The sequence below is a fragment of the Trichomycterus rosablanca genome, chromosome 9 (assembly GCF_030014385.1).
Source record: "Trichomycterus rosablanca isolate fTriRos1 chromosome 9, fTriRos1.hap1, whole genome shotgun sequence".
NCBI classification, from domain to species: Eukaryota; Metazoa; Chordata; class Actinopteri; order Siluriformes; family Trichomycteridae; genus Trichomycterus; species Trichomycterus rosablanca.
The window spans coordinates 4,174,959-4,189,400 of record NC_085996.1 but is presented as its reverse complement, the minus strand read 5'-3'; the positions used below and the strand labels follow the sequence as shown (position 1 = coordinate 4,189,400).

Genomic DNA, 14,442 nt, shown 5'->3' with positions numbered 1-14,442 from the left:
GGGGAGGAGTGTTACTAAAATACAACGAGCATTGCAACAAAAACCCCTTGCACTTATCAAACGCCCCATCGTACTTATCCGGTGCACTAACAGGATAAAAAGATTCCTGTTGGTTAGGCGAGGCGTCCGCAGGTGTGGGAGTGACCAAAGAAGTGGAAGGACGAGACCCCAGCAAAAAGGTGGACAATTCCTTCAATTGGTCCGCAATGCGTTCCAGATGAGAATGCTGAAGGGTCTGCTGTTGAGATAAACTCTCAACTGAACGCGAGAGATTTTCAATAACAGTGCGGTGCTCACCTAACATCTGTCCTTGCGTGGAAACTGCATTGATGATCCTTTCTGGGTCCGCCGTCTGCATGATGTGGCGAAGTATTCTGTCACGCTGAGTAAAAAGTGGACAGACGCTCGCGGAAAAAGATCCAAGCAGTTTAATAAAGTGCACAAACACAGCAAACAAATCCAAAAACACGAGGCTAAGAGAGGTCAAAAAACGAATACAAAAGTCAGATGCCGAAAACCAATACCCGAATAAACAAGCCAAGGAGAATCCAAAAAGCGATATCCAAAAACGGTAAGAAAAGGGTCATACACGATAAAGACTATCAGAACTATGAGAAACGCTCGGTATACCACAAGAATTGGCAATACTTCGCAATCTGGTAGCAGATTGCGCTGCCTTAAATAACATTCTTAATTGGCAAAGTGCACACAGGTGTGTGACTAAAACTCAGGAGAGGGGGGTCGCTGAAATGCGTCCGTCTGGTATTCAGCGCATGTCAACAGTTCCGTACGTTCATCTACTGCACTCTGGGAATCGTAGTCATGCGTGACACTTTAGAACATGCGCCACCGTTTCCTCATTCTGCTACCAGCCGACAGACGTGGAGACAGATAAACCTCTAAGTTCATAAAACTCTTTACGGTGGCTTTTCTTCTGTCATGTGCAGTCATTGTAAAATATTTGCACGGTGAAAAGACAAGGTTGTTGCATGAAGTGATCAGGGCTGCAGTTCCTGAGTGGACGTGTGATTTCCACTGCAGTCAGGCTCCTGTGATAAGCATCACCTCTTTAAATAGATGAGCAGATGACACACCAGCAGACCTGTTACGTTTCTCGCTTCAGTCGTACGTTTTACTAACTGTTTCATACTGGTCAGGGTCACAGTGGGTCTGGTGTAACTGCAAAACAATGAGAATTCAATGCAAAATCCGAACTGGCAGACGAAGCGGCTTCTTCAATCGGACCCTCACATTTAAGCGCAAATTGAATTGCCGGGTATGAAGGGTTTATTTGTTTAGATTTGAGTTTGTTTAAACGTTGATTGTGAAATTACGAGCAGATAAAATAAACTCAAATAAACGCATTGAACGAGTCTGATTTAAAATGAAGGGCATGAAGTTTATTGTAGTGACAGAAAGTGAGACGCGAACATATATTATACGTACTGTATATACATACACATACACATATATAAACAAAACAAACACAGAAATGCGTGTATACAGTCAGCGGAACGAGTATTTAACCTCTTTTCATTTTAGCATGGTAGGAAAGATTACCAGGGGATGAGTTGTGGTTCAGTGAACTATTTTACTTGTGAGTTCAGCATTAATACCTAAAACTTGATAGATTTTCATGTATAAATTCACACATCTTGTGTTTTAAATAAAGGGAATTAAATAACAAAACAACAAAATGGGTTAAACATTTTCATCATCATCTGTTCTGCTGAATCCATTCAGGGTCGCGGTGGCAACAGGACAAGCAAAGAGTCCCAGGCATCTCTCCCAGGCGTTCCCATGCCAGCTGGGAGATGTAATCCCTCCAGCAGGTCCTGGGTCGACCCCCGGGGCCTCCTTCCAGTCGGCCGTGCCTGACATACCTCCAAAGGGAGGCGTCCAAGAGACATCCTTATCAGATGCCCGAACCACGTCAACTGGCTTCTCTCCACGTGGAGGAGCAGCGGTTCTACTCCGAGCTCCTCACGTATTCTGTACACTTGTTTTTCAGAGCTGGACATCTAATGTACAAGTGTCGTAAGTATCACGAAAAGTGCCGAAAGGGGGCAATAAAAAACAGATAAAGAAAGAGCGAAGGTCCGTAGCTTCACACTGGTGATAATTTTACATTTGCACTTTAAATAGCTTCGAGACAAACAGAGAGGTGCACCGAGAAAATAACGTACAGCGTCTGAATTATTCACACACCCGATTCCTTTGTACAGCCAACTGATCCACGTACGTCCATCAAGCCAGGCAAGCTCAGGTTCTTCAACCGGACTAGAAGTTCATTAACTGAGCAAACGTCCAGGATTTTGTTCTTTACGAAGACCTGGGTGAACCGTTCTCCCCCAAATCTCCTACATCCTTGGCCTGAATTCTGCAGGGCCAAGAGAATAAATTAAAGCTGAGCATCCAAAACGTTCACACACACGACTCCTTTGTGCAGAAGACCTTATTGATCCTGGTACAGCCAACTGATCCACGTACGTCTCTCTGACAGAACAAGTCAGGCAAGCTCAGGTTCTTCAACTGGACTAGAAGTTCATTAACTGAGCAAACCTCCAGGATTTCGTTCTTCACGAGGACCTGGGTGAACCGTTCCCCTCTAAATCTCCTGCATCCTTGACCTAAATTCTGCAGGGCCAAGAGAAGAGAATAAATTAAAGCTGAGCATCTGGAATGTTCACACGCACGACTCCTTTGCCTGGGCGAACTCCTCGAAGACGGGCTGGCTGCACCTTCGGGTGAGTTTTTCGACCCGGGTGCAGCCCACCGACTCGGACATGGCCCTCTGCCGGAACGAGCCCGGCTGCGGAGCCACCGCATCACAGCTCGGGTATTTTAACTGGTCTGGGAACTGGATAACGGGGTAAGCGTCCAGAATGTTATCGTTCATAGAGACGGGCCGAGCCTTTCTGGCGTCCCTGACGGTCATCCTTCGGTACTGCGCAGGGTTGTGCAGAACTCCGGTTGTCACCGACTGCTCGTAGGAAGGAGGCCTGCCCGGTTCACGACTGTCCACGTGTTCGAACACCTCGATGGCCGAGAGCGGGCGCTGACGCCTCGCCGGCTCATCTGCAGACTCCGTTTCATTTTGGGAGTCCTCCTGGAGCGTCTCGCACGGAAATCCGGCATCCTTCTGCGCCTCGGATTTCTTTGAGCTCCCCCTGTTGATGGAGAAGCTTCCCAAACTCCGGGCTCTCTTGAAGCCGAATGAGCGGCGTGGTTCTGTCTCCGTTTTGGACCTCACGCTGAGAGACGCATTCCTCTCGGGCTGCTCTTTGCGAGGGCTGGAGGGGGACGGCAAAGGAGAGCCGGCGAACACGGAGTTCTCCGAAACGCTGGAGTTTGCGCTTTCCAAGGAGCAAGACGAGGAGCAGGAGGTTTTGGAGATGAACGGGACGTCCAGGTTCAGGCTGCCGGTGGTTTTCCGGAGCGAAGGTTGGCACCGCCGATTCTGCTGGTGCAGGAACGAGTCGTCCGAGTTTTGCTTTTTCAGCGGCTGGTCGGCGAAGTCTCGGGGCGAAAAACAGTCGTCGTGGCTGCGCGCCAGGAACCGGTGGCTCGTCACATCCGCTGAGGGGAAGATGGTGGGCTCGGAACAGCGCCGGTCGAAGGGTTTGGCGAAATGCTCAAAGAGGGATTCTGAGGAATGGGAATGGTTGCACGAACGCTGGATTCCGGGGTGAGGATCGTCCTCCGGCGAGCGCCCCGTCGCCTCGCCGCTCTCTCCGTCTCCGTCGGGGTCGGTGCTGTCGTACGCCGAGTCGTGGTGCTGCATGGACGCGGCATCTGTGAAATCAATCACAGTCGAGATGCCACTTTATTTTAATTTTTTGCACCTGGGTTATTATTTAAAAGCTTCCAGAAACCACTGAGCACAATCCGATAATCCACAAACAAAAAATAACCCACATTCTACAGACCCCAGCAGGTCCCACCTCGGCCCATGAAACATGAAAATGTGTTTCTGTACCTGAGTTATCAGCCAGCTCTTCCTCCTCCGGATCCACCAGCAGCTTCAGGATCTGCTTCCCGAAGATTTGTATGCAGTTCTCGATGAGGAACTGAGTTAATCTGTTCACCTGAGGTACAGAGGAGAAGTTATGAGTTTTGGGAAAGTACACGTGGTGGAGTGCAGCAATGTTTTGGTTAGTTTTCGGGTTTTTCCCTGATCGAAACACAGCTGAAGCGTGAGAGGTCTGACATTTAGAAATGTAAATGATACAGGAGGAGGAGAACCGGCTGGAAACAATATCTGTACAAATATTAGTAAATATTTACATTATTAGAATATTCGGTCACTTTAAGGCTGTTTTTTTATTTTATTTTCTAGTTTGTATTCTCAGATAAATCTTGTTACATTTTTATTTGATTTAATTTGAGTTATTTTAGTGCCGGACTGCAAAGAAAACATCACTCAAATTACTTAAATGTTCATTACATTAGTGAGGGCGGCATGAGGGCACAGTGGGTCGCACTGTCGCCTCACAACAAGAAGGTCCTTGGTTCGATCCCCAGTCGAGGCGGTCCGGATCCTTTCTGTGCGGGGTTTGCATGTTCTCCCTGTGTCTGTGTGGGTTTCCTCCGGGAGCTCCGGTTTCCTCCCACAGTCCAAAGACGTGCAGTCAGGTTAATTGAAGACACTGAATTGCCCTATAGGTGAATGGGTGTGTGTGTCTGCCCTGCGATGGACTGGCGCCCCGTCCAGGGTGTTACTGTGTGCCTTGCGCCCATTGAAGAGCTGGTATAGGCTCCAGCACCCCCCTGCAACCCTGATTGGATAAGCGGTTAAAACAGTGAGTGAGAGTATATTAGTGAGTGGCGGCATGAGGGCACAGTGGATAGCACTGTCGCTTCACAGCAAGAAGGTCTTGGGTTCGATTCCCTGGCTGGGTTCGAGTCCTTTCTGTGTGGGGTTTTTTTTCTGGACGCATTTTGTGCATCTTAGTTGGATGTAAATTTATAGCTGGACCACCGATCACCAGGGAGACAAAGAGATGTCTGTAATTGAAGCCTCACATACAAGAGCAAATTGAAACGTCAGGTATGAAGGGTTTATTGGCTTAGATTTGAGTATTTAGTTTGTATTTTGGATGCCCGCTGGCATCGCTGGCGCTCGAGCTAACGTGAGTAAGAACCAGAACGCTGTGGTTTCTCCTGCAGCGCCGAGCGTGCTTTGATCTCCCGAGAGTGAGTGAAAACGAGAGTCAGGTGTCGAACCTTCTCCACCGAGCTGACGTCCAGCGCTGGGCCGGCGGGCTGCAGCAGCGTGGGCCCGATGCAGATGGCCATGTTGTACGGGTCCATCCTGTTCTTGTCCGAGTGCTGGATGATGTGGTGCAGCAGGCACAGCAGGCGCTGCAGGAGGACGCCGTTCGCCTCGGGGAGTTTCGAGACCATCCTAAAAAGACAGAACGGGGGTGAGGGGGTGGGGGGAGGGCAGAAACAGGAAGGGGAGAGAAATGAATCAGTTTGGCGCTCTGCGTCGGGGCCGAAAGCAGAAGTGGAGCTCGACATCTTGACATTTTGGCGTGATGATGCGGTTCCTTCCTGTTCGACTCTCGGAGAGAAGCGACTTCTGCTTTTAGTTCCACACTGTACAGTCAGGTGCTTTCTGTCTCGGTGTGGGGGACTTTACCTTTCTTTTTACTTTTCTTTTAATGGTTATTGTGTATTTATTGATTTTTGGATTTATTAATTATTTATTAATAATTAATTATTGTTTTTCATTGCTACTAGTTTTCTCTACTGCTGCTCCTACCTCGATTTGTTTTCCTTCTTTAATCATTTTCTTCTTTTTGCTATTTTATTTCTGTATTTTCTCCCTTTTTCTCCCAGTTTAGTCATATCCAGCCCCAATGGTGTACGAGTAGGGTATATTCTTCTGCTACACCTCCCCTCTGATGCGTATGTGCTCCACCGACCCCTTCTTATCCTCCCGTACTTCGGTGATCGGCACGTGAGGTCGGTCTCGCTCACTTAGAGTCATATGTTGATCTCCACGTTCCTCCACTTCTGTACAGGTGCCACGGTCTACTAACCAGGGTCCTTACAAAGTGTCAAAAGTCCCGCCCACTTTTTAGTCCCGTCTTATCCCACACAGCCGACTAGTGGTCGATTTTGTTTGCTACACTGTCTGCGCTGGGGGGCGTCCAGCCGACTGGTAGCAGAGCTGAGATTCATACATTAATGTTAGCTGAACACGCCCGGCAACATCAGCTGCGTGAACGTGTTGCTAACTAACCCTCCAGGTAACCTAGCTACGACAGTTAACGTTGGGTTAATTAGGTTAGTTGACTGATAAGCGCTACCTTCTCAGTTCAGTCAGCGTCTCCGTTGCCTTCAGAGCTTCGATCCACTCCTCAAAGAGCTCAGACACCAGCAGGCTTCCAGGAAGCTCCCTGAGGAACGTCTGCCATTAACGGGACACCAGAATTAGTCAGAAATCCTCACAGTCCACCAGTGGACTCATGAATGAATGATGTTGGTTCAGATGAACCGACTGAACGTTTACCTTTAATAACCCCACCAGGAGGGTCACAGGTAGCGCCTCCATGTCCACCTCGGCTCCGGAGTCCAGCTGATCTCGGACCGCGTTCAGGTTCTTGCTGTTACAGGCCGTCCGGAACACGCCCTCCGTGCCCGAAGCTTTTCTCCACAGCAGCATGAGAAGATCCTGTGAGCAAGGAAGTAAAGACGTCAAAGTGAATTATTCACACGTAACCAGTTTTTAATTGGTTTTACTAAATTTTTACTCCATATTCTCATCTACTAGCTAAGGCTCTGCTATCACATGACAGCTGCAAACCAAAAAGATTGAGAACTGAGGGTATGGGCACCTTGTTCCAACATTCAGCACTTAATAATCTTCATAATCCTACAGAAGTGGCAGAAAGGTGGTCAAAATGCCTCCACTCATGACCCGACCAATCAGAACGCAGCTCACAAAGCTTGTGAAGAATTGAAGTGCTGACCAGTGCTTTTTGGACTAAACCCATCATCCTGGTCAGGTTTGCAGTGGGTACCAATGGATAAATACCAGCCAACAACTGGAAACAGTGGGCACAAGGCAGAAATACCAAAACACCTCCATTTAGGGGCAATTGGTGCCGCCGATCCACTTGCTGCATGTTTTTGGGAGGTGAGAAGAAACTGGAGTACCTGGAGGAATCAAGTCCAACCTCAAGCGCAACTTAGGGTCAACTTTCAAGTCTCGATTGATTTATTTTGTCCAGGTTATGTCTTAAGCCACTTACACCTGGTTCAAGTCAAGAATTGAGCAGCTTCAAGTCAAATCCAAAGTCCAATCAAACATCCAAAGATTTGGAAGGAGGATTTTTAGATTTCTAGGGCCTTGCTCAAGGGCCCAACAGTGGCTGCACGGCAGAGCTGGGATTCGAACTCTCAACCTTTCAAATTTTCAGTCAATAAGCTCTACCCACTAGGCTACCACTGCTTGTCCTTTCATCTCACACCCATTTATTACCTACAGGTCCTTGCATGAACATTTCTTTCACAGATAACGCACATCTAGTGAACTTGAACGACCTCCTAGAAGGTGTCGGCTAGACTTTCGTAACATTAGTCGCCAAGACCGAATTCATCGTCAGATCAGACGCGTTTGTGGACGACGTGGGCCGCTGACTCCGTTATTTTAAATCTGTAAGTGAAGATGCAGAGACGTTCTTATCATGACATCTCCAATACTCTTCAGCGTTTCGTCTCTAATGAAACTGACCTTTTTTTGAGATGCTAGCACCAGATTCTTTAAAACAAGAAACCACCGCAGGTCCATGCTGATTGTTTTCAACTGATTACATCTGAGATGAAGCTCGTAGCCCGATCGAGCTTCGTACCCATGCTGCCGTTCTAATCTCGACCTCAATCTGCTGCTCACTTTTACACTTTCAGTTCCACACTTTTCATTTCTTCAAAATATAACAGAAGATCGAGTTCAGATCAGTGTTGTGATGTCACAAACCCTCATTTCTAAAGGCTTAAGCATAAAAAAGTCTGAATCTGCTCATAAAAAAGGTCCCAGCATAACTCCCAGTTTACCTCTCTTAAAGTCCAAGTCAGATCTTCAGTCAGCAGTTCTCAGATTCATAACAAATCTACGTCACCTCACCCTGAGACCTGAGAGCTTATCATCAAGTCAAACTCAACAATAATAGCACAATATATGACCAGCAGCATGTGGAAACCTGTGACAAATTCCCACAGACTCTGAAAACACCTTCAATATTAATGACTACAGTTTTGATGTCTCACATGCTCTTGATCAAGTGTCCACATACTTTTGGCTATATAGTGTACCTACACTCTGGTGTGAATGGACTCCAGTGTTAAATCCTTAGGTGTGAGTCCATTCACAAATCTTTAAGCTACAACCCAACCATGACAGCACAACAGAGGTCAGGAAAGAGTTCCTAGGTGGATGATTTCAACATTCAACTTAAAAACCAGTTAACCAAACAGCTAACTAAAAGATCAACCAACCAACTGACCAGCAAAACTAACAAAACAGTCATTCATCCAACCAACTTACAAACTAACAAACAATCAACCAACCAAGCAACAAGACTAACAAACCAATCAACCAACCAACATACAAACTAACAAACCAAGCAACAAGACTAACAAACCAATCAACCAACCAACATACAAACTAACAAACCAAGCAACAAGACTAACAAACCAATTAACCAACCAAGCAACATACAAACTAACCAACCAAGCAACAAGACTAACAAACCAATCAACCAACCAACATACAAACTAACAAACCAATCAACAAACCAAGCAACAAGACTAACAAACCAACAAACCAACCAAGCAACATACAAACTAACCAACCAAGCAACAAGACTAACAAACCAATTAACCAACCAAGCAACATACAAACTAACCAACCAAGCAACAAGACTAACAAACCAATCAACCAACCAACATACAAACTAACAAACCAATTAACAAACCAAGCAACAAGACTAACAAACCAATTAACCAACCAAGCAACATACAAACTAACAAACCTAGCAACAAGACTAACAAACCAATTAACCAAGCAAGCAACGTACAAACTAATGTACAAACTAACAAACCAAGCAACAAGACTAACAAACCAAGTAACAAGACTAACAAACCAATCAACCAAGCAACGTACAAACTAAAAAACTAATCAACCAACCCAGCAACAAAACTAACAAACCAATTAACCAACCCAGCAACGTACAAACTAACAAACCAATCAACCAACCCAGCAACAAATCTAACCAATTAACCAACCCAGCAACGTACAAACTAACAAACCAATCAATTAACAAACTAACAAATCAAAAACTAAATAAACAAATCATCCTTCAAACTAACTTACAAAATAACCACCAACAATGAAAGTTAGAAAGAAGGAACTTTACTGACCACAGAGAGGAATTAAAATTAATAAACAATAGAATTATTATTAATAACAGAAGTGTATCTCACACACACACACACACACACACACACAGTAATAAGAGTACAGACGTACAGCGATGGGTTTGGGGATGATAGCGTCCGGAGGCAGCGGCTGGCCAAACAGTAGGCGTGTCCTGAGTTTGGGTCTGGTGGGTAAACCAGTGTGTGTGCAGCTTCGCTTCAGTTTGAATGTAAACACACTCTTCTTACCGACGGCCGGATCTGTAAACACACATCAGCGTGGTGTTAGTCATTTACGTTTAGTCATCAGTGTGTATGTGTATGTGTGTGTGGTGTGTGCGTTCATCTAGAGCAACAAACAAACAGAAAAACACACCAGGAAATGGCGCAGTGACCATTCCACAGCATGATGTTTATGACTCGAGTGACCGGGGTGGAAATGGGACATACTAATGGAGAAGCTTAACCAGGTAGTGAGGAGTAATGAGCCTTGTAGGAACCCATGGTGGTCAGTTTAATCCTCAGACCAACAAGAAGGCCTGATGTTTGGCGATTGTAGGGTTTGAAATGGGACATACGGATAGAGAAGCTCAACTAGGTAGTGAGGAGTAATGAGAAGAACCTCATAGGAACCCATGGTGGTCAGTTTAAACCTCAGAACAACAAGAAGGCCTGATGTTTGGCGATCATAAGGTACAAGATGGGATGTACTGATGGAGAAGCTCAACCAGGTAGTGAGGAGTAATGAGAAGAACCTCATAGGAACCCATGGTGGTCAGTTTAACTGCCTTTTTGGTCCAGTCTTTTTGTCTGCTGCAGGCACTAGGGGCGCCCAGCTGACTGGTAGCAAAGCTGAGATTCGAACTCGGAGAGTCCAGAATCCCACTGCGCCACCTGAGACCTTCCTGAGACCTTCCTGAGATTCAGACAATCCAGCTCCACCTGGTTCTCCGTTCATACTGCGCTGAAGGACGGAGACTCGTGATCGTGGAGGTGTGGAGGCCGTAAACTCAGCACCTACAGCCGTGAAGAGCTTCGCTTTCTCATCACGTCTCTGTTTTCTCTTCCTGGTTCTCACCCACTCAGTTTCACTAGCGCTCTCTGGAGGGCCCCTAACCACACCCGTGGGCACGACACCGCCCCCTCGGCTCGGGTTCAAACTCACCAATCGGCTGCTCCGGCTTGCACTGCGGGGCGGGGACGCTGCCGTTGCCTTGGTGACCCTGCAGAACATAACAGCAGTGAGCTTGTGTGGCAATACAGAGCGCCATGCGACTGCACACACACACCCACATAACCACACACACACACACACACACACACACACTATACATGGCTTTTAGTTCAAATCAACAAAGTTAGGTTTTGTTTTTTATGATTTATAGTTTTTTAGAGCAAAACGAGAAGGTTTTAATACTCACGTTAACCTGCAACTCGATCACGCTCTCCTCCATTCCTCCTCCACCTGCAGACTTAGTCTGAAAGAACCAGACCAGACCAGGGTTAAGGTTAGGGTAAGGGTTAGGGTTAGGGTTAAGGTTAGGGATAAGTTTAGGGTTAAGTTTAGGGTTAGGATAAGGGTTAGGGTTAAGGCACTGGTCGCTTTTTTTAAATCATATGCATATAAATAATTCTGAAAAACACGAAACCGAATAATCGAAAACAAAAGATCAAAGCCTGAGCTTTATGAAACCGAGAGAACAGCCTGCAGCTCGTGGGTCTTCACCCGACCACAATCTTTACTGCTCACAAACAAAAACATGGCCGCACTTTCACTGTATGAGCAGCATTTGAAACCGCTGGTAACCACTACAGTCAAAATTCTACTCACAGATGCTGCGGTCCAGCTCAGCGTCCTTCAAAGAAATGATCATTAATAGCTGAACACGAGGCACGAGACCTTAAATGTGTTATAATGAGCTTTGAATAAATTTAGGGTTCATTAGTGGGTACAGGAACACCCCAACTGTTCTAAAAACATGCAGATAACTACTGGGTACAGGAACACTCCAACAGACCCTAAACATGCAGCTATTACTAGGTACAGGAACACACCAACAGATTTAAAACATGTGGTAATTATTGGATATGGGAACAAGAAACATGTGGCTAACTACTGGGTACAGGAACACCAAAACGATCTCAAAACATGTGGCTAACTACTGGGTACAGGAACACCCCAACCGTTCCAAAAACATGTGGCTAACTACTGGGTACAGGAACACCCCAACATACCCTAAAACATGTGGCTAACTACTGGCTACAGGAACACCCCAACATACCCTAAAACATGTGGCTAACTACTGGGTACAGGAACACCCCCAACATACCCTAAAACATGTGGCTAACTACTGGGTACAGGAACACCCCCAACATACCCTAAAACATGTGGCTAACTACTGGGTACAGGAACACCCCAACAGTCTCAAAACATGTGGCTATTACTGAGTACGGGAACTCCCCAACAGTCCCAAAAACATGCAGCTATTATTGGATATGGGAACTCCCCACTAAGATAAATACAAAACAAAGCTCAGCTCTTACAGTGGTGCTGCTGGTGCTCAGGACCTTCATGAGGACACTCGGGGGCGGCGGGACTCGTAGCTCTTCTCTACTCAGCGCCGGAGACTTTCCTGTGAGCACACGAGTGTGTTTCAGTCAAAAGTCCAGGTTACCAAAAGCATCCAGACACCCGACCATTTAAAAAACAAATGCTCCTCTGTGTGACCTTTTTAGATAGAACATCAGCCGCTCTTCTAAGACTGTGGGAATTTGTGCCTGTTCAGTAGCACAAAAAAGATGATTTCTATAGTCGAGCACTGATCGATGTTCTGTTGATGTTCAAGTTCATTCCACAGCTGTTCAGTAACTTAAAACCGAGCTTTTCTTTGTGATGGAACAGAAGAGCCTTCCCTAAACTGTTCGAAGCATATCATTTTCTTTCCATTGCTGACTTTATTTAATAAGAATAAGAAACATTTACAATGTTGGGCAAAACAGCATCTAAAATGCTGCATCTTTTAAATTGTAGTTTGTTGGGACCTTTAAGAAACACAAATCTCAAACATAAACCACTAGATCCAGTTCCTGAACCAGTTCCTGAACCAGTTCCTGGGCAACAAATGACTTGATATATAATAGAAGTGAGAAAAAATATAAAATCAAGCAGAAATATTTGCTAGTTGACAGAAAAATTTCATGTCTTTGTCAGATCCGCTTTTCTTTTCATTTTTATCAATGCAACACAGTGAATTTAATAAAAAATAATAATATTGTTGATCATAATCAATTATTTAGTTGAAAAAAAAAAAAAAAAAACGTTCTGGAACAAGAACAGGAACGCTCACGTGGAAGCTAAACAAACTTCTGTTCGCTGCTCAGTTTGAATGAATGAGCTGCTTTATGATTGGTTAGAAATCATTGACGTTTTGCCACTCAAAGAAAGACAAATAAAAGCTAAACTTTAATTAAAATAAATAAAATAGATAATAATGTAAGGACGAACGTACCTGTGGACGGTATCTGACCAGACGTCTATAACCTCAGCAGACGTGCAGGTGGAACATCAGCATGGTTCAAGTCTCTGATCCACACGGTTCCCTCTGCAGCTCGATACTGAACCCTCACGGAGCTTCGAGCTATTAACCAAACATCACGGGGACAGGAAGCAGCGTCATGACAACGCCGCCACTTCCTCTTTTCAGCTTGACACTCTTGTCTGCGAGTGGAAATTCTCAGTTTGTGATGAAGAAGCTCTGGACGGGGCGTGGAGGCTCAGTCTGGGGCCGCAGAGGGGCCACACGTGCTCGGACGGGTCTGTCTAGACACGTTATGGGGCCACAAGTATGTGGACACCCCACCTAATCATTGGGTTCAAGGGTTTTGGCCATACCTGCTGTAGACAGATGTCTGTTTTACCACTGCTTCATCCTGGTCAGGGTTGCTGTGGGTCTGATTGATTGACGAAAGGCAGGATGCACCAGCAGACACACACACACACACATTCAGGGCAGTTTTCAGTAGCTCCAGTTGGCTGAGTGCATGTCCTGCAGCCCATGTTGACCTAATGCTTGCTCGACTGTAAACAGTGAAACTTGGGTTTCAGGAGCTTCTTGGACCAATTTCCTCTCAGCATGAGATGACAGTTTGGGTTTTTCTCTCAACCCTGACGTAAAGACCACTGTTCCATGTACTTTCATACTTACCGACACTCGTGTGTATCTCAGTGACAACGGTGATGTGAAGCTTGCTTGACTGTGGACAGTGCAGCTTGTCCTTCAGCAGCTCCTGACTCATGGCAGACCTGTTGTTGTTTTATTTGTGATTCTTAGATCACACACACCTCTCTGTTTAAGGTGACACTTTGGGCTTTTCTCTCAACCTTGACATAAAGACCACTGTTCCATGTACTTCTGTACCTACAATTACTCGTGAGTATCTCAGTGACGCGTGCCAGCAGTGATGTGAAGCTTGCTTGACTGTGTACAGGAGCGCTTGTCATTCAGCAGCTCCTGACACATTGCAGACCTGTTGTTGTTTTATTTGTGGTTTTTAGATCACACTTCTCTGTGTAAGGTGACAGTGTGGGTTTTTTTCCGACCTTGACAAAGCAACCACTGTTCCATGTACTTACAGACACTCGTGTGTATGTTAGTGACCCGTACCAGTGATGATGTAAAGCTTGATGGATAGTGGACAGTGGTGCTCATCATTTAGCAGCTCCTGACTTATTGTTGTTTTATTTCTGGTTCTTGGATTACACTTCTCTGTGTAAGATGTTCGTGTGGGTTTTCTTCCTGACCTTGACAAAGCGACCACTGTTCCAGGTACCCTGCATTTACAAAGCTCCCAGGACTCTCTCACCGTAACGGTTGTGGTTACGTCTGTATAAATAAAAACACTGAAGATTAATTTGATAGAGAATGCCGTGATTGTTGAATTCTGGGTAATATTTTGCTGTTGTGTGTCAGAAATCCCCCAGTATATTTTCTGATACACGTCTGATTTCCTGCTAAG

General features: G+C 45.7%; 1 protein-coding gene across 1 annotated transcript; it reads right to left on the bottom strand.

Moving 5' to 3' along the window:
* Window positions 1–1,395: 1,395 nt before the first annotated feature.
* tagapb (T cell activation RhoGTPase activating protein b) lies at window positions 1,396–13,022 on the bottom strand. Its single transcript, XM_063001867.1, has 10 exons — window positions 12,936–13,022; window positions 11,971–12,059; window positions 10,848–10,904; window positions 10,592–10,649; window positions 9,539–9,687; window positions 6,521–6,682; window positions 6,318–6,418; window positions 5,227–5,407; window positions 3,980–4,088; window positions 1,396–3,795 (listed from the first exon to the last, which is right to left on the bottom strand). The coding sequence occupies exons 2-10, from the start codon at window positions 11,998–12,000 to the stop codon at window positions 2,687–2,689; spliced, it is 1,956 nt and encodes a 651-aa protein (XP_062857937.1). The 5' UTR covers window positions 12,001–12,059; window positions 12,936–13,022; the 3' UTR covers window positions 1,396–2,686.
* Window positions 13,023–14,442: the final 1,420 nt, after the last annotated feature.